The 20,366-nt window shown below is 37.8% G+C and overlaps 1 protein-coding gene and 1 pseudogene across 1 annotated transcript in view; one reads left to right on the forward strand and one right to left on the reverse strand.

Annotated features, from left to right (window-relative positions):
• Positions 1–2,359: 2,359 nt before the first annotated feature.
• Positions 2,360–3,107, forward strand: LOC144253414 (apolipoprotein L domain-containing protein 1 pseudogene; annotated as a pseudogene).
• A 5,504-nt stretch (positions 3,108–8,611) lies between these two features.
• LOC113178722 (serine/threonine-protein kinase PAK 3-like) overlaps positions 8,612–20,366 on the reverse strand; it is a 132,221-nt gene continuing 120,466 nt past the window's right edge. The window contains 5 exon segments of the mRNA XM_077795512.1: positions 8,612–8,665; positions 8,667–8,699; positions 9,132–9,269; positions 16,689–16,884; positions 18,996–19,096. Of these exon segments, the coding sequence (XP_077651638.1) occupies positions 8,612–8,665; positions 8,667–8,699; positions 9,132–9,269; positions 16,689–16,884; positions 18,996–19,096 (522 nt within the window).

Below are 20,366 nucleotides of genomic sequence, written 5' to 3' on the forward strand. Positions count from 1 at the left end.
TTGGCAAAATATATAAATTTACACATTCTAGAAGTACATAGACACCCCCCGCCCAACACAGCCCATATACAAAGAAAACAGATCTGAGTGCATATGAATCAAATGGCTAAAAACTGAATACAAATTTTTTGAAAATGGCCAGAGATAAAGGATAAATTACATATAAATAATAATGGTTGGATTCTTGCCAGAAGCAATAGAGGTCAGAAGATTGTGAGAGGGATCTTTAAAGCGCTGAAAGAAACTTCTGGTTTTAGCTCCAACATACGAAGAGCTTGGAAGTTGTGACTTCCAGCCTTATAATAGGAACAAATGGAAAATCAGCAACTTTTACATCTCCACTAGAGAACTGAGGTAGCAGGGCACACTGCCACCATGAAATCTGGAGAAAGAGCTGAATCCAGTTCATGGACAGCTCTGTTCCCCTGAAGCAGAAGCCACAGGAGCCATCAACTGGTAGGAACACCTAATGGTAATTCTGATAAATTGTTGGTACATTAGTGTGGGAGTCAGAAACTCCTGGGACACAGCCTTAGAGAGCCCCCGCCCCTCAGGCTCTACTCCAGGAACCTTTCTAGTTTCTCTTGCTAAAGAGCCAATGAAGATACCCTTATGGCTCTGGCAGGGGTTGGGGAAAGGTAACCATTGTGAAAAGAGCAACCATTCTCCAGAACAGAAACCTACTCTCCTAGGAAAAGGACTTCACCAGAGCTTTGTCCCATGACAGGGAAAGCATTTCTCCTACTCCAGGCTCTTGTCTCATGCAAGGTGCTAGTGGTTGTGGAAAAGTAAGAAACAGCAGTGAAAGTCACACTCCAGAAATGCAGGCTCACTCAACACTATGATTTAATCATAGACCAGAGAATCCTTCTTTCCTCTCTACTGTGCCACTATACCAAAAAGCCTCCAGCACAACTATAGAGAATTACAGCTGAAAGAGTTGAAGACACAAATTCTTTCTGGGCAAGAAATGAACATAAAGACATTATAAAAATCTAAAGTTTCTGGCCCCTTTGGCTACAGAAAACACGAACTTCTAGTCAGATTAGCAGAAAATCTCACCAAATAAATGGCCTATTTACCTCAGTTCCTATTATTCAATACACTATGTCTGACTTTCAACAACAAAAAAATTATAAGGCAGACTAAATGGCAAGAAGAAACAAAGTCTAAAGACATAAAGCAAGCATTAGAATGAGACCCACAGATGATTTAGATGTTGGAATTATCAGATAGGAATTTGAAACAACTATGATTGAGATGCTCAAGGTTACAGCTGAAAAAGAATATTAAAGAAAAGATAATGTCAGCTGAGCAATGGAAACTGTAAATAAGAAAAGGAAAGACTAGGAATAACACTAAGATAAATGATTAACGCCTTTGATGGGCTCATCAGTACCCTAGATGTGACTGAAGAGAATATTAGTGGACTTGCAGATAGGTCAGAAGAAACTTCTCAGGCAAAATTGCAAAGAGAAAAGAAAAACTGAAACAGAAAATTTAAGAACGACGGGGCAATTGCAAAAGATAATCAACTGTGCAATTGGAATAGTAGGAGGAGAAGCAAAATAGAACAGAGTTGAGGAAAGACTTCAAGTAATAATGATGGAAAACTTTTCTGAAGTAATAAATACATGGAGTTCAGAGAACATCAAACAAGGTAAATACCCCAAATCTACACCTAGCATGTTTCAAATTGCTGAAAATCAAAGACAAAGAGATGGTGTTTAAAGAAATGGATAATCTTACTCAAAGAGGAGCAAAGATAAGAATCTTAGTGGACTTCTCCTAAAATATGCTAGAAAGAGTGCTGAGACTGGAGTATCAAAGCCAGCTTCAGCAACACAGCAAGGCCCTAAGAAATGTAGTGAGACCCTGTCTCTAAAAATTAAAAAAAAAAAAAAATAGTATGGACTTAGAAGACTATTATATTTTAGATAAAAACATTAATTCTAAGTTGATGGTAAAAATTTAAGATTACAGAAAAGGAAGAACAGAAGAGCAAAGGTCAGATGGTACAAACAGAAAACAAAGAGCAAAATATGAGGCCTAAATCCAAATATATCAATATTACATTGAACAGAATGAATTAAATACTCAGTTAAAAGGCAGAGATTATCAGAATGGGTTAATAAAAATCAAGACCTAATCATGTCTATAAGAGATGTGCTTTAAATATAAAGATACAGGTAAATTGAAAATTAAAAAATTCAGGAAAATAATGTAAAAATAAAGAATGGAAAGTTGGAACTTTTATTAATATTAATCTGTATTAATATCAAATAAAATAAACTTCAAAGGTATTATACCATATATAGAAATTCTGGGAATTTTCTTTCCTGGAGGCAGCCAGAAGTAAATGGGCATGAAGCGGCCTCTGGCCTGGGAGCAGCAAGGTGCGGATTCGCTGCGTCGCTTCCAAGGGCTGTTGCTGGATCGCCGCGGCCAGCTCCACGGCCAGGTGCTGCGCCTGCGCGAGATGGCCCGGCGCCTAGAGCGCCTCCGCAGGCGATCCCTGGCCGCCAAAGTGGCGGGCAGCTCACTGAGCACTGCGGGCGCAGTAGCTGCTATCGTGGGGCTTTCGCTCAGCCCTGTCACCTTGGGTGCCTCACTTCTTGCGTCGGCTGTGGGACTAGGGGTGGCCACCACTGGAGGGGCAGTCACCATCACATCCGATCGCTTCCTGATTTTCAACTCCGGGGAGGTGCGGAGGGTGCAGGAGATCACTGCCACCTGCCAGGACAGATGCGTGAGATCCTGAGTTGCCTGGAGTTCTTCTGCCACTGGCAGGGCCGCGGGGACCGCCAGCTGCTGCAGAGCGGGAGGAACGCCTCCCTGGCCCTGTACAATTCTGTCTACTTCTTTGTCTTCTTTGGCTCACGTGGCTTCCTCATCCCCAGGCGCGCGGAGGGGGCCACCAAGGTTAGCCAGGAGGTTCTGACTGGTGGGGAGCCTGGAGTCCTGCACCGGGGCTCTGGACGAACTTAGTGTGCAGCTGGAGTCCCGGATCCAACTCTGCACCAAATCTTTACTGTGGCCAGGACCTCAGGATCTCTGTTGACCAGCCCGCAGGGTTGTTAGTTTCTGAGAGCGTCCTTCCCCCCTAATGACCTCGGCCTGAAACTTCTCCCATGGGATGCTCCAGAAAAACACCACTTTGGGCTAAGAACTGAGTGCAAAGGATGTGAAAGTGGGTGGATGCTCACAGCCCTTTTACCATCACTGACATGCAGCCTGGGTTTGCATATTAGGAACTTCTCACTCCTATGATCCTAATGGAGTTTGTGACCTGAAAACTCTTTTTCCTTTATCAAGAACCTTTTAGATCTCACATAGCTGTGCAGATACACCTGTTTTGGAGTTATTTCTAGTGGTAGGGGCGGGTCCCTGACCCCACCCTGATGATTTGAACTGGGGCTGGAGAGGGTGCCACCCTCTGGGTTCTCTCCAAGTCCCACTAGGTTTTGAGGTCCTCAAAATGCCTGTGAGAAGAGACACTTGCTTTAAAATATCTCTTCAGGAGTTTCTGATAAAAAGAACTCCAGAATCCTGTTTGGGACCCACAGAGGGCCTGGAGCTGACATGCCCTCTTCTTCCTGCCCCGCCCACAAAGTGTGGTCCCAGGACTGGATCATTAGTACCATCCAGGAAAGTACCATCCAGGAAAGCTGGGATCATCTAGTAAGTTCTTATACTCGATCCCAATTTAAGGAAGCAGAAAGTCTGAATGTGGGGCCCAGCAACTTGTGTTTAACAAGCCCGCGAATGATTCTGATTACTCTGACTTGAAAACCACTGCAACAAATGTCAATTTATGGTCCCTTCAATGAGATTTCTTAAAGTCTCACGGCCTCTCTAGGGTCTCCTTGGACTTCAGAGTCATTCACAGAAAGGCAAAGACTGTTCTAGAAGCAAAAGAATGAATGTATGTGCGAGCAAGCGTGCTGATCAACCCATCCTGGGGAAATTTTTTCACAAGAACTAAGGGAGGTAGCTCAATAAGTCCATAAGAGGGCAGTGTTGCCTAATCATTGTAGAAACTGGTACAGAAAGGAATGTGAATTTACCAGAAACAGATATTTCCCTATTATTTTCTCTGAGAACTCCAGACTACATGTGTTTATTTTAAGTTTGCTATTTAATAACTTTATTATTTTCACTTAATTTTATTTACTCACGGAATAGCATGTTTCTGAATAGAAGACTACTGAGGCTTTTTACTTTTTAACTGAGGCTTTTTTTTTTTTTAAGAAATGAAGTTGAGTTTGATTTTCAGAGGGATTTTTTCCTCTAGTGTTTTAAGTAATTTTTAAAAATAAGTGTGGGGATTTCTGAACAAAGAGACCAGGAGCTGGTTTTAAGCTTGTAAATGGAGGCTTTAATTGTGGGATATATAAATGATGAAGCATATTTATCCTGAAGGTACTTTGCCAGAAGATAACACTTGACCTGGAAAAAAAAAAAAACTTCTGGGAACAAATCTTTACTCCACACACTTCAGATAGAGCCCTAATAACCAGAATATACAAAGAACTCAAAAAATTAGACAATAAGATAACAAATAACCCAATCAATAAATGGGCCAAGGACCTGAACAGACACTTCTCAGAGGAGGACATACAATCAATCAACAAGTACATGAAAAAATGCTCACCATCGCTAGCAGTCAGAGAAATGCAAATCAAAACTACCCTAAGATACCATCTCACTCCAGTAAGACTGGCAGCCATTAGGAAGTCAAACAACAATAAGTGCTGGAGAGGATGCGGGGAAAAGGGCACTCTTGTTCATTGCTGGTGGGACTGCAAATTGGTGCAGCCAATTTGGAAAGCAGTATGGAGATTTCTCGGAAAGCTGGGAATGGAACCACCATTTGACCCAGCTATTCCCCTTCTCGGTCTATTCCCTAAAGCCCTAACAAGAGCATGCTACAGGGACACTGCTACATCGATGTTCATAGCAGCTCAATTGACGATAGCAAGACTGTGGAACCAGCCTAGATGCCCTTCAATAGATGAATGGATAAAAAAAATGTGGCATTTATACACTATGGAGTATTACTCTGCATTAAAAAATGACAAAATCATAGAATTTGGAGGGAAATGGATGGCATTAGAGCAGATTATGCTAAGTGAAGCTAGTCAATCTTTAAAAAACAAATACCAAATGACTCCTTTGATATAAGGGGTGTAAACAAGGACAGGGTAGGGACGAAGAGCTTGAGAAGAATATTTACAGTAAACAGGGATGAGAGGTGGGAGGGAAAGGGAGTGAGAAGGGAAATTGCATGGAAATGGAAGGCGATCCTCAGGGTTATACAAAATGTCATATAAGAGGTAAGGAGGGGTAAGTCAAGAGAATACAAATGGAAGACATGATTTACAGTAGAAGGGGTAGAGAGAGAAAAGGGGAGGGGAGGGGAGGGGAGGGGAGGGGGGATAGTAGACAATAGGACAGACAGCAGAATACATCAGACACTAGAAAGGCAATATGTCAATCAATGGAAGGGTAACTGATGTGATACAGCAATTTGTATACGGGGTAAAAGCGGGAGTTCATAATCCACTTGAATCAAACCGTGTAATATGATGTATTAAGAACTATGTAATGTTATGAACGACCAATAAAAAAAAAAAAAACTTCTATAGTTTAGGAAGCTTTTTAAAAATTCAAGGAAATTGAAAGAAGTACTTAGTCTTTGGAAATGTGATGTCCTATGAAGTTATGTCTTATGGGTGATAGACAAAATAGTTTGTGTTAGGGTGTTAGGGTGATGTATCACATTTTGACTTTGAGGACTGTAACAAACCTGTTAGTTATGTCTAAGAAAATACTTTTCATTTCTTTAATTCCCATTCCTACAATTGTAATGTTGAAAAATAAGTTGGAAAGTCTTCAGGGTTACATACAAAAAACTTGGCTGTATTATTCAATATGGTATAAATTTATCTAGCCTACACCCATGCTTCCCAATGATGACCGTGTCTGAGGAATTATAATTTTAGCAGTAGAGGGAAGGTTTTGCTTTCCCTCTAAATTGCAATTGGTCTTTGTCCTGGTTTATTATAAAATTAATATTGTCTTTTTTAAAAAAAAATTAGTGTCATTTCCTAGACTGCCTTGCATAGATGGTAGCACTGTAGATCACCAGAATGTACTTCACATTGCTGTTGTGTTAAATCATAAAGGTATAGCCATCACTTATTGATGCTTAAACTTGAATTATATTCTTCCAGTGTCTGAACTGTTCCCTAGAAATAAACTGGGCAATTTTGGAAGCAGCAGCAATAGTTTTCGGCGGACACAACATCTTTGTTTGTATGTGGTGCTGAGGATCGAACCCGGGCCGCACGCATGCCAGGCGAGCGCGCTACCGCTTGAGCCACATCCCTAGCCCAAGCAGCAGCAATAGTAGCGGCAATCATTCTTCTTATTATTTGGGTATTTTAGTATACCAAAGTTATAAACTTCTGGAGTTATTATTTTGTTTTAGTGGCCCACTTTACATCTTTGGCAATGTGTCTGCCTTTGAGCAATAGTTACACATAGTAGAAATTCAATAAATGCATCTGAATAATTTAATTAACTGTTTAGCTGTATTAATAGGAATTTGTTGATAATGAAATATCATCTATCATCTTATTTGTCTGATATAAATATTGGATTCTCTACCAGTGTTTAATCAAATTCAGCTACACTGTCCTAAGAAAAAATATTTCTTTCTTTAACAGGAATGTGAATAAGGCTTTTCCTTAAGGTCTTCATTCTATAAACAAACAGGTTGCAGTGGTATGTTGTAAAGGGAAGGGAAAGGTGTATTTAGCCTATAAGTACTACTCAAAAATGTCAGGGTTTCAAAATGTATGTGTTGTACTAAATGTTTAAGTGCTTCTCTTTTTGTTTCTTGGGTTTACAATCATTTAGATTATTTTATTTCACAATAAAAGATATTCATGTGGTTCTATATTTTTTAAAAAAAGAAATTCTGAAGAAAGATATGACAATAATTATTGTTCCTGCACCCAGTAACAGAGCTTCAAAATATATAAAGCAAAAATCAACAGAACGAAAGGGAGAAACACACAGTTACCAACAATCGTGGGAGATTTTGATACCTCTCAGTAAATACACTAATTGGGCAAAAATATTAATAAAGACATAGAAGGTTTGAGCAAGAGTATCAACTACCTCAGCCTGACTTTACAGAATACAACACCCAACAACTACAGAACTCCCGTTCCCTTTGAGAGCCCTTCATACTTTCATTGAAACAGACCATATTCTGAGCCATAAAATAATATTACTTATCAATAATGGATGGATTCAAACTCACAAGCTTCTTCTCAGCAAAGGGAATGATCAATAATGTGAAGAGAGAGCCCACAGAGTGGCAGAACATCTTTACTACCCACACATCAGATAGAGCACTAATTTCCAGAATATATAAAGATCTCAAAAATCGTAACACCCCCAAACCAAATAACCCAATCAATAAATGGACTAAGGAACTGAACAGACAATTCTCAGAAGATATATGTTCATCAACAAATATATGAAAAAAATGTTCAACATCTCTAGCAATTAGAGAAATACAAATCAAAACTACTCTCAGATTTCATCTCACTTCAGTCAGAATGGCAAGTATCAAGAAGACAAGTTAACAATAAATGTTGTCGAGGATGTGGGGGAAAAGACACACTCATAGATTGCTGGTGGGACTCCAAATTGGTGCAACCATTATGGAAAGCAGTATGGAGATTCCTAAGAAAATTTGGAATGAAACCACCATTTGACCCAGTTATCCCACTTCTCAGTCTATTCCCAACAGACTTAAAATCAGCATACTACAGTGTCGCAACCAAATCAATGTTACAAAGCAGCTCAACTCACAACTATGGAACCAACCTAGGTGTCCTTCAACAGATGAAGAAAATGTGGCCTACATGCACAATGGAATATTACTCAGTTTTAAAGAAGAACGAAGTGATGGCATCTGTCAATAAATGGGTGGAAGTGGAGAATATCATACTAAGCCAAATAAGCCAATACCAAACCCAAAGTCTAAATGTTTTCTCTGATATATTGACACTAATTCACAATAAGGAGCGTGGCTATGGAAGAATAAAGTTACTTTGGATTAGGCAGAGGGTAGTGGGTGTGGGGGTAGGAAGGAGAGTAGAATGAATTGGACATTTTTGCCCTATGTGCATATGTGACTATATGACTGATGTGATTCTACATCCATCATGTACAACCAGAAAAATGAGAAGTTATACTCCATTTGTGTATGATGTGTCAAAGTGCCTTCTACTGTCATGTATAACTAATTAGAACAAATACAAGGGAAAAAAAGAATGGTGTCAGCCAAGGGGTGGAGGAGGAGGAATGGGAGTTATTACTTACATGGTGACAGAGCTTCTATTTGGAGTGACAAAACTGTTCTGGAAACAGAAGGTTGTACAATATTTTATGTGTAATTAATGCCTGTGAGCTGTCCACTTATCATGGCTAAAATGGCAAATTTTATGTTACAAGTCTTTTACAACTATGAACACTTTATTAAAGTTTAAAAAAAATTTTTTTTCAGAAACTGAAAGAACAGGATGCCATGTTAGTAGCTTTTCTTGAGAACCTCCTTGTCCGCCATGATGTGTGGCTTGTTAAATTGTGAGAGGTTTTGCCAAGTTCAGGAATGGGTGCTGATAAAGAGAGGAAACAAAAAGTGCATAATTTAGAAGCAAAACATGTTCTTTCAACTAAGGCCTGAAGACTACTTATGAATACATTTGATTTAAACAACCCATATTTTGATACCTGCCCAAATCTCTCATAATCACAACCATAACTTTCATAACTGTTTTGAAAACAGTTGTTTTTAATTGTTCTAAATTCTAAAAATCGACAGTTAAACAGCCCATTAATACACTCACAGCAGCATAGAATGGACATGATATTTGATAATATACCAAAACAAACTATCACAAAATTAAACTTTTACTCCTGGCAGATGAAACCCTAAAATGGAGCAGCTGCCTTATTGGTAGTGATCAATGAATATGAAATGAAAACTTTCTGTGGGTCATTCAAAAAGACTCAATATTTTCCCCAAATTGCATCGTTTCCAAATTTACCTCTAGTAATTCCCAGGCTGAACCTCTTTTCTCCACCTCCACTTCAAGGCACTTATTCAGGAAGTCCAGGAATGCTGGGGAAACTTTTCCTGGGTTTGTAGGTCCTGGTGCTCCATTGGTGGCAATGAGGTATAAGGCCTAAAAATAGAGGAACATATGTGACATTCTTTTTTTGTGTGTGTGTGGTGGGGAATGGAATACTGAGGGTTGAACCCAGGGTGGCTTTACCAGTGAGCTACATCCCTAACCCTTCTTTTTAATTTTTGAGATAAGGTCTCACCAAATTCTTGAGGCTGGTCTTAAACTTGTGACCCTTCCCTCTTTAGCACTCCAGTCACTGGGATTACAGGTGTGCAACCATTGGGTATAGCATTTATGACATTTTAAAGGTACTCAACAAGTTTTAATGTAATTTATCAAGTTTATGGAACTATTTTGTGTGTGTGTGTGTGTGTGTGTGTGTGTGTGTGTGTAGTGTTGAACCAAACCCAGGGCCTTGTGCATGCTGGGAAAGCACTCTACCACTGAACAACATCTCCAGCCCCTCTGAATTCTGCAAAGACAATCACTATAAATACTACAGTGAGTAAAATGAGGTTATCATTATCTCTTCCTGCTTGAATTTTGTATCCTCCCTCCTTCCCTTCCTTTATTGTTTCTTCTCCTCCTCCTCTTCCTTCTTCAACTTCCCTCTCTTCCTCCCTCACTCCTTTCTCTCCCCCCCCCCCCCGCCGCCCTTTCTTTATAGGGAGTGATGCAGGAATTGAACCCAGGAATATGCTAGGCAAATAAGTGCTCTACTGCTGAGCTATACACCAGCCCTCTTTTCATTTTTTTTTTTTTGAGACAGGGTATCTCTAAGTTGTCCAGGCAGGCTCAGACTTGGGATCCTTCTGCTTGAGCCTCTCTAGAAGCTGAGATTACAGGTATGTGCCCTCAGGCCTGGCAGCTTCATCTTTTCTGGGTTGAAGTATAAATGCAATACATTTGCTTAAAGAAAACAAAATCAACAACAACAAAAACCCCACCTGGGGTGCATAAAAGTATAAAGAAAAATCATGACAATCCTACTGCCAATGTGGACTATCCTGTTAAACCTTCCCAAGCTTTTTAAAAGTCACATTTCAAAACAATTTGAATCTACTGAAACTCTTTTCCTTCAAAAGCTATATGCCAACTTCATCATTCCTAAGAACTTAATAACGAGTGAGCCTCTAAATATTTAAGTAAGACCATGCCTCTGCTCTAAACTTTCCACTGATTTCCCCATCTTAGAGTGGAAGCCAGAATCCCCACAAAGCACTACACAGGGCCTCACTCACTGACCTCTCACCACCTATTGCTTGCTCAGTGCACTGTGACTCTGCCAAAGCCCTTCAAGATCTTTTTTTTTTCCCTAAAATATTTATTTATCTTTTAGGTATAGATGGAACAACACAACAATGCCTTTATTTTTATGTGGTGCTGAGGATCGAACCCAGGTCCTGCCTGTGCCAGGCAAGCACTCTACTGCTGAGCCACAATCCCAGCCCCCTTTGAGATCTTTCACTGCACCAGGAACATTCCTGCCTCAGGGCTTTTGGATTTGTTGTTTCTTCAGCTTGCCTTGCTCTTCCCTAGGTAAATAAGCACCAATCTCATATCTTGGTCCAAATGTCACCTCAGAGAAGCCCTCCATAAGGACCCTTTTGAAAACAGTCCCCTGATGCTCTCTCTCTGCCAGTCCAGCACTTAAAGAGTCCATTACTTAATGTATTATTATAATTTCCCTTCTTGTTTCTCTCCTTCCACTAGAATGTAGGTTCAACAAGGGTAGGAATTTTTGTGGGTTCTCTAGGCAGCAAGTTGAACAGTGCCTTGCACAAGGCAGGTACTAAATTCAATATTGGCTAAATGAATATATGAAACAAAAGGGTTTTGAAAATGGCTCTGGAAAGTGTTCTAAATAGATCTACTGTCAAAACTACTTAACTGCTTAGTTGAACTGGAATCTTTGGCAATGGGGCAAAAAACATAAAAAAGTATATAAAAAGAATATAAAGTATATAAAAAATATGCAAATTCAATTCCCTCTGCTGCCTGACCTATTTTCCTTAGTAGAATACATCCAAGGGTCAATGTTGTACATGTATCAGAACTTCCTTCCATTTTATGGTCAAACAATATTCCACTGTTCATCAGGTGACAGGTAATTGGGTTGTTTCCACTTTTTGCTATTCTAAATAACACTGCTATGAACACTTCGTGCAAATTTTGTGTGGACATGTGATTTTATTGCCTTTTTTTCTTTTGGCAGTGCTGTGGACTGACCCAGGGTCTGCTAGGCACTCTACCATTGAGCTACATCTCCCACTCCATGGATATATGCTTTTTATTTATTTACTTATTTTTATTTAATTTTCTTTTTTGATGTGATATTGAGGATTGAACCCAGTGCCCCACACATGCAAGGCAAGCATGCTACCACCGAGCTACAACCCCAGTCCTGGACATATGCTTTTAATTCTCTTGGATATATAACTAATAATGGTATTGCTAGGTCATATGGTAACTCAATATTAACTTTCTGAGGAACTCCCAAATTGTTTCAAAAAAAGCAGAGCAACATTTTATATTCCCACAAGCAATATATGAGTGTTCCAATCATTTTTTCATTTTTATTTTTATAGTACTAGGAATTGAACTCAGGAGTGTTCTACCTCTAAGTTACATCCACAGCCTTTTTATTTTATTTAATCTTTTAAATTAATACTTTATTTTTTGTTTTTATATTTTAATTTTTAAATTCATTTTTTAAAAATAAATTACAATTCTTATTACACATAGAGAGCACAATTTTTCATATCTTTGGTTGTATATAAAGTATATTCACACCAATTTGTTTCTTCATACATATACTTTGGATAATGATGTCCATCTCATTCCATCATCATTGCTAACCCCCTGCCCCCTCCCTTCCCCTCCCACCTTTCTGCCCTACCTAGAGTTTGTCTATTATCCACGGCCTTTTAAATTTGAGACAGAGTTTTGTGAAGTTACCCAGGCTGGCCTCAATATTTCAATCCTCTTACCTGAGCTTCCCAAATTCCTGGGATTACAAGTGTGCACCAGTGTGCCTGGCAAACAATTCCCTTTATCCTTCATTCTTACCAGCACTGATTATTTGTCTGACATTAGGTGTAAAGTGGTGTCCTGTGGTTCTGATTTGTATTTCCTTAATTACTAATGGTGTTGGCCACATATACTCTTTGAAAAGGAGATGTGAGGATGGTTGAAATTCACCTCAGTTGCAAGAATATTTACTTGTTCAAAGTCTACTCTGTTTGGAAATGGACTTGAACACTGTCAGTGATACAGCTTTCTCAGAGGAGCCATCTTGCTTTCCTCTTTTCTGGACTTTGGGTATCAGAGGCTGAAGTTCAAAGTGGATAACCTGGTTTCTATATCCAAGGTACTTAAATGTGTAAGATAAGTACCTTCACTGTGTAGAAAGAGGCACATAACTAGGAGACTTCAACTATGTAGAAAGGTGAGTCCATGCTTACTTATACCCCAAACAGGAAACCATGCAGCTGACTAACAAACACCTACACTCTTTAGCTAATATTTTCAACTCTATAACTCAGAAGCAGTGTGACTTATAGATAAAAAGTAAGGGCAGAGGTTAGGATTTGTCAAGTTTTTTTTAATGGTTGTTCAAAACATTACATAGCTCTTGACATATCATATTTCATACTTTAGATTCAAGTGGGTTATGAACTCCCATTTTTACCCCGTATACAGATTGCAGAATCACATCGATTACACATCCATGTTTTTACATGATGCCATATTAGTAACTGTTGTATTCTGCTACCTTTCCTATCCCCTACTATTCCCCCTCCCCTCCCCTCCCATGTTCTCTCTCTATCCCATCTGCTGTAATTTAATTCTCTCCCTTGTTTTTTTTTCCTTTCCCCTCACAACCTCTTATATGTAATTTTGTATAACAATGAGGGTCTCCTTCCAATTTCCATGGAATTTCCCTTTTCTCTCCTTTTCTCTCCCACCTCATGTCTCTGTTTAATGTTAATCTTTTCCTCTTGCTCTTCCTCCCTGCTCTGTTCTTAGTTGCTCTCATTATATCAAAGAAGACATTTGGCATTTGTTTTTTAGGGATTGGCTAGCTTCACTTAGCATAATCTGCTCTAATGCCATCCATTTCCCTGCAAATTCCATGATTTTGTCATTTTTTAGTGCTTCGTAATACTCCATTGTGTATAAATGCCACATTTTTAAAATCCATTCATCTATTGAAGGGCATCTAAGTTGGTTCCACAGTCTAGCTATTGTGAATTGTGCTGCTATGAACATCTATGTGGCAGTATCCCTGTAGTGCGCTCTTTTAAGGTCTTCAGGGAATAGTCTGAGAAGGGCAATAGCTGGGTCAAATGGTGGTTCCTTTCCCAGCTTTCCCAGGAATCTCCATACTGCTTTCCAAATTGGCTGCACCAATTTGCAGTCCCCCCAGCAATGTACAAAAGTACCCCTTTCCCCACATCCTCTCCAGCACTTGTTGTTTGACTTCATAATGGCTGCTCATCTTACTGGAGTGAGATGGTATCTTAGGATGGTTTTGATTTGCATTTCTCTGACTGCTAGAGATGGTGAGCATTTTTTCATGTACCTGATTGATTGTATGTCCTCCTCTGAGAAGTGTCTGTTCAGGTCTTTGGCCCATTTGTTGATTGGGTTGTTATCTTATGTTTAATTTTTTGAGTTTTTGTATACTCTGGATATTAGGGCTCTATCTTAAGTGTGAGGAGTAAAACTTTGTTCCCAGGGTGTAGGCTCCCTATTTACCTCTCTTATTGTTTCTCTTGCTGAGAAAAATCCTTTAGTTTGAGTAAGTCCCATTTGTTGATTATAGTTATTAACTCTTGTGCTATGAGCGTCCTATTAAGGAATTTGGAGCCCAACCCCACAATATGTAGATCAGAGCCAACTTTTTCTTCTATCAGGCGCAGAGTCTCTGATTTGATATCAAGCTCTCTAATCCATTTTGAGTTAACTTTTGTGCATGGTGAGAGAAAGGGATTCAATTTCATTTTGTTGCATATGGATTTCCAGTTTTCCTAGCACCATTTGTTGAAGATGCTATCCTTCCTCCATTGCATGCTTTTAGCCCCTTTATCAAATATAAGAAAGTTGTAGTTTTGTGGACTGGTCTCTGTGTCCTCTATTCTGTACCATTGGTCCACCCTCCTGTTTTGGTACCAGTACCATGCTGTTTTTGTTACTATTGCTCTGTAGTATAGTTTGAAGTCTGGTATCGATATACCACATGATTCACACTTCCTGCTTAGAATTGTTTTTGCTATTCTGGGTCTTTTGTTTTTCCATATGAATTTCATGATTGCTTTATCTATTTCTACAAGAAATGCCGCTGGGATTTTGATTGGCATTGCATTAAACCTATAGAGAACTTTGGGTAATATCGCCATTTTGATGATATTAGTCCTTCCTATCCATGAACAGGGTATATTTTTCCATCTTCTAAGGTCTTCTTCTATTTCTCTCTTTAGGGTTCTGTAGTTTTCATTATATAAATCTTTCACCTCTTTTGTTAGGTTGATTCCCAAGTATTTTTTTTTTTTGAGGATATTGTGAATGGGGTGGTTGTCCTCATTTCCATTTCAGAAGATTTGTCATTGATATACAAGAATGCCTTTGATTTATGCGTGTTGATTTTATATCCTGCCACTTTGTTGAATTCATTTATTAGCTCTAGTAGTTTCTTTGTAGACCCTTTTGGGTCTGTTAGATATAGTATCATATCATTCGCAAATAGTAATAATTTAAGTTCTTCTTTTCCTATTTTTATGCCTTTAATTTCTTTCGTCTAATTGCTCTGGCTAGTGTTTCAAGAACTAAATTGAATAGAAGTGGTGAGAGAGGGCATCCCTGTCTTGTTCCAGTTTTTAGAGGGAATGCCTTCAGTTTTTCTCCATTCAGGATGATGCTAGTCTGAAGCTTAGCATATATAGCTTTTATAATGTTGAGGTATGTTCCTGTTATCCCTAGTTTTTCTAGTGTTTTGAACATAAAGGGATGCTGTACTTTGTCGAATGCTTTTTCTGCATCTATCGAGATGATCATGTGGTTCTTATCTTTAAGTCTATTGATGTGGTGAATAATATTTATTGATTTCCGTATATTGAACCAGCCTTGCATCCCAAGGATGAATCCTACTTGATCATGGTGCACAATTTTTTTGATATTCTTTTGTATTCGATTTGCCAGGATTTTATTGAGGAGTTTTGCATCTAAGTTCATTAGAGATATTGGTCTGTAGTTTTCTTTCTTTGAAGTGTCTTTGTCTGGTTTCGGGATCAGGGTGATGTTGGCCTCATAGAATAAATTTGGAAGAGCTCCTTCTTTTTCTATTTCCTGAAATAACTTGAAAAGTATTGGTATTAATTCTTCTTTGAAGGTTTTGTAAAACTACGCTGTATATCCATCCCGTTCAGGGCTTTTCTTGGTTGGTAGTCTTTTGATGGCTTCTTCTATTTTCTCCTTTGTTATTGGTCTGTTTAAATTGTATCTTCCTAACTCAATCTGGGCAAATCATATGACTTAAGAAATTTATCGATATCTTCACTATCTTCTATTTTATTGGAATATAGGGTTTCAAAATAATTCCTAATTATCTTCTATATTTCTGTAGTGTCCGTTGTGATATTGCCTTTTTCATCCCGTATGTTAGTAATTTGAGTTCTCTCTCTTCTTCTCTTCGTTAGCATGGCTAAGGGGCTGTCGATCTTATTTATTTTTTCAAAGAACCAACTTTTAGTTTTATCAATTTTTTCAATGTTTTTTTTGTTTCAATTTTGTTGATTTATGCTCTGATTTTAATTATTTCTTGCCTTCTACTACCTTTGCTGTTGTTTTGCTCTTCCTCTTCTAGGTTTTTGAGATAAAGTGTGAGTTCATTTATTTGTTGGTTTTTTCTTTTTTTGAGGAATGAACTCCAGGCAATGAATTTCCCTCTTAAAACTGCTTTCATTGTGTCCCATAGATTCTGATATGGTGTGTCTGTATTTTCGTTTATCTCTTAAGAATTTTTTGATTTCCTCCTTTATGTCTTCTGTGACCCATTGATCATTTAGTAACATATTGTTCATTTTCCATATGATGTAGGATTTTTCCTTCCTTCTTTTATCATTGATTTCCAGTTTCATTCCATTATGATCAGATAAGATGCATGGTATTATCTCCACACCTTTATATTTACTAAGAATAGCCCTATGACATAATTTATGGTCTATCTTTGAGAAGGATCTATGTGCTGCTGAGAAGAACGTGTATCCACTTGATGATGGTTGATAAGCTTTTGGCCATTCTCTCTCATTATTCACCTACACGGGGGTGATGCACTCTATTTGCCACCATCTTCTCGGGGTTTTACTTTTCATCTGTCAAGTTTTGATTCTAAATTCTTGGCCAATGAACAACACAAGGAAGTTCTTAAGGGAAAGTTTGTTTCTTACAGTGAAGCTGGTGTTAAACTGGTCTTACCTGTGTGAGATCTTCCTTCATGTATGGAGTCTCTCCTTCCAGCATCTCAATAGCCATGATACCTAGAGACCATATGTCGATTTTAGGGCCATAAGCTTTCCCCATAACCATTTCTGATACCATCCAGTAGGGTGTTCCAACTGTGGCAGTGCATGTATTCTGCTCAGGGGTGATCTGAGCACAAACACCAAGGTCCACTTAGAAATAAAAATAAAACATCTAGAGTTAATAGCTTCTAGATATGGTTTTGTAAAGGAGTCCACCTCAGATGACAGAATTTCATTTGGACTATTTTGGCTCCTTCATTTTTTTAAAAGAATTTAATAATAATGTAATCCAGACTGGGATTTGAATATTTTGATGATGTTATATACTGCCACTGTTTGCTTTTTCTTCTTACAACAGAGTGCAAGTTATTAGGCTTTTATTCTAAATAATACATTTTATCTTAAAAGTTTTAGTAAAACTGAAAAGCAAAAAAAAAAAAAAAGGGGGGGGGGAAGCACCAAAGGTGGACACCAAACCCAAATGAAATGAATCAGGCAAACGTCAAGATACTGAAACTACTTTAAATGAAATAAAGAGAAACTAGAATTACTAAGCATACAACTTAGCAGAGAGTTTACAAAAAAGAACAACGTTTGAGTGCAATTATACTGACAAAGTTCTAACTAGCCTTCATCTACTCCAACTCTCTCCACTATAACTGAGAAACAGAAAACTTTAAAGTACTTAATTCTGTGGAAAGGTTAGGATGAGAATTTATGATCTTTTCTTCCCTTCTATTGTTAAAGCCATTCAACTACTTATATAACCACTGGTATATCAGGCCTGTAAGTTTTAGATTGTTTGATATTTGCATAAGAATGAATAATAACTATGAACTGCTTTGTTTTACCTAACTAGGATATTATATGAACTGTTCATTTCAGAGATCCTTCCATATTAATATATTTATCTGCCTCATTTAAAAAACTATAACATAGTGTATTAACATACCAGATTACCATTTCTTTACATTTAAGATAGTTTAGTTTTTCTTTACCATGTTGCAGGAATATCCTCTTACTAATTGTGATGCATATATTTAATAATTCTACTGGAGTGAATACTGAAAAGTGCAACTGTTAGGTAAAGTAATATTTATAATGAAAACGAGTGTTTATAAAACCGAGGTACTGTGTTCAAGAACCTTGTAAAAATATCTAATCCTCACGATAACACTATGAGATGGGTAATTTTTAAAAAATTTGTTCTGGGTAATTTCCTTTTTTTTTTACTGGTACTTACAACTGAGTCACATCCCCAGGCTTTTAAAATGTTTTATTTGGAGACAGGGTCTTGCTAAGTTGCTTTAGGACATTGCTAGATGGCTGAGGCTGGCTTTGAACTTGCGATCCTCCTGCCTCACCCTCCCAAACTGCTGGATTATAGGTTTGCTCCACTAAACCCAGCCACAGGTATGCTTACTATTAAAATAATTCTCATTTATAAAAAAGGGTAACCAAGGCATATATGTTTTTAATTAATTCACCTAAGATCATTAATCTAGTAAGTGGCAGAGTCACCACAAAACATTTTCCAAAAAAGTCTAATTCTATTTTCATATGTCTCTTCCAAAAATGTGATTATCGATTTCCAACTTGCCCACTAAGATAACTAAAGATAGAATCTTATATTTTGATGACCTGATTGAGTAACTTACTAGATGTACTTTAATAGCTCTGCTTGAGTCCTCCAGGGGGCATGGCAGGAATTCAGAGATTCTGGACACAGAGGAAAGAAGTTCACTATGTTTTGCATTGACTCTGCTATGTCTCATACAGATGAACATTAGAAAAGGGCATATTTTCCTTTGTCATCCCTGAGGTCAGGGTCACACAGTCCCCTCCTGCTTAGGCTATACTGGATAAAACTCAGGGAAAGCTGAAGAGTACCATGAGAAAAACTAGTCTAACAGATGGCAGAAACAAATGCAAATTTATATCTCTAAGACAGCATCAATACTAGGACAGTCCCAGGCACTGCTTCTTAGTCCTTTACATGTTTAACCTCCAAAAAAAAAAAAAAATCCTGAGATTGGTAATATTATCTTCCTTAGAGAATAAATGAGAAAAGAGACACAAAGAGATTAACTTGCCCAACATTATTCAGCAAGTAGTAGCAGCTGTGCCATTTAAACCCAGTTCAGGTCCAAGTTCATGGTCTTTACCACTAGACTCTTTCCTCTTCCATATTTTAATTTTCAAGAATATTAACAGATGAGGTTTTTTTTAATTAAAAAGGGAGGAAACATAATAAAAATAAGTAATGAATGTATTTCCTTCCATCCCCAAAAGTACGTTGTTACTTTTTATGTCATGGTGAATCACATTATTGGCATGTAAAAACTCCAATGCCTGTAAACACTGAACACAAGAAAACACATATCAATGAAACAGTCCTGGAAAGTCCCATTCACTAGTTCACACAGAGTCATTGTAACTACTACTTATGGCCTTTAGCACTGTCTATAGTATTCAGCCAAAGACCCTGCAATACTTAACATTTAAAAGGAAAGCATCATCTCATATGCAAAGTTCTGAAAATATAATGACTTAATTAGAGGATCCCCTTCCACACTGTGATCTCATCTAGAGACATTTTTAACTAATATCTTATTAAGTCCTTTCTTTCCCAATGATTTTTTTAGACAAGGCCTTTCTATGTTACCCAGGCTGGCCTCAAATAATCCTCCTGCCTCAGTTTCCTGAGGAGCTAAGACTGCAGACACCTGCCTTGTGCCCAGCTCATCCATATATTTTTCTATTTTTTTTTTTTTTGCAATGCTGGGAATCAAACCCAGGGCACTGTCTATATTAGGCAAACACTGTCTGTGCCATGGATTTTAAAAACTGAGTGTTCAGTAGTCTCTAATAAAATGAAGGATGAGTCCATATGACTTTTAGGTCTTTTCAGGTTTAAATGCCTAATAGTACATAGCACTTGGTAAATAAGCATAAGTTCTTTTTAAAATTTTTTTTATTATTAGTTGTTCAAAACATTACATAGCTCTTGAATAAGCATAAGTTCTTTACAAATTATTTCCACAGTAGAGAATAAACTTGTGGTTATTTTCACTTGAAACTGAGGTTTCATCAATGTGAGCCACTGAGAGAAGCAGGCAAGATGGAGGGTGGTCTGGTTGCATTGAGGGGTTCGTCAATATAATGTTCTGTCTTCTTCATTTCTTCTCTGGTAGATTTTATGTCAAGCTATCTCCACAGCCTGATGCTAAGCATGAAAATATATGGTTAGGGATAGAGTTCAGTGGTAGAGTCCAGAATGTTTGAGGCCCTAGGTCTGATACCCAGAACCAAAGCAAAGAAACAAAAATATCCACCACAATTAAAAATAAATAAATAAATAATAACCATCTGCAACTAAAAATATTTTCTAAAAGCAAGCATAAATTACCCCCTTCCTTAAATACAAGAATGAGATTTAAAAAATTTCTTTGCCCCCTGGTTTTTTAATACAAACTGATAGGATAAATTATATACTTGGGAAAAGTTAGTTGTATTTTCATTTTCATTTCCATCAGAGTAGAAGAACAACAAAGTCTGTACATTATTTGTAACTAGTAAAAATATCATTCAAAATATTCTACTATTATACAAAGAAAAAACATATAAATGT

The sequence above is a fragment of the Urocitellus parryii genome, chromosome 2, assembly GCF_045843805.1.
Source record: "Urocitellus parryii isolate mUroPar1 chromosome 2, mUroPar1.hap1, whole genome shotgun sequence".
Lineage (NCBI taxonomy): Eukaryota > Metazoa > Chordata > Mammalia > Rodentia > Sciuridae > Urocitellus > Urocitellus parryii.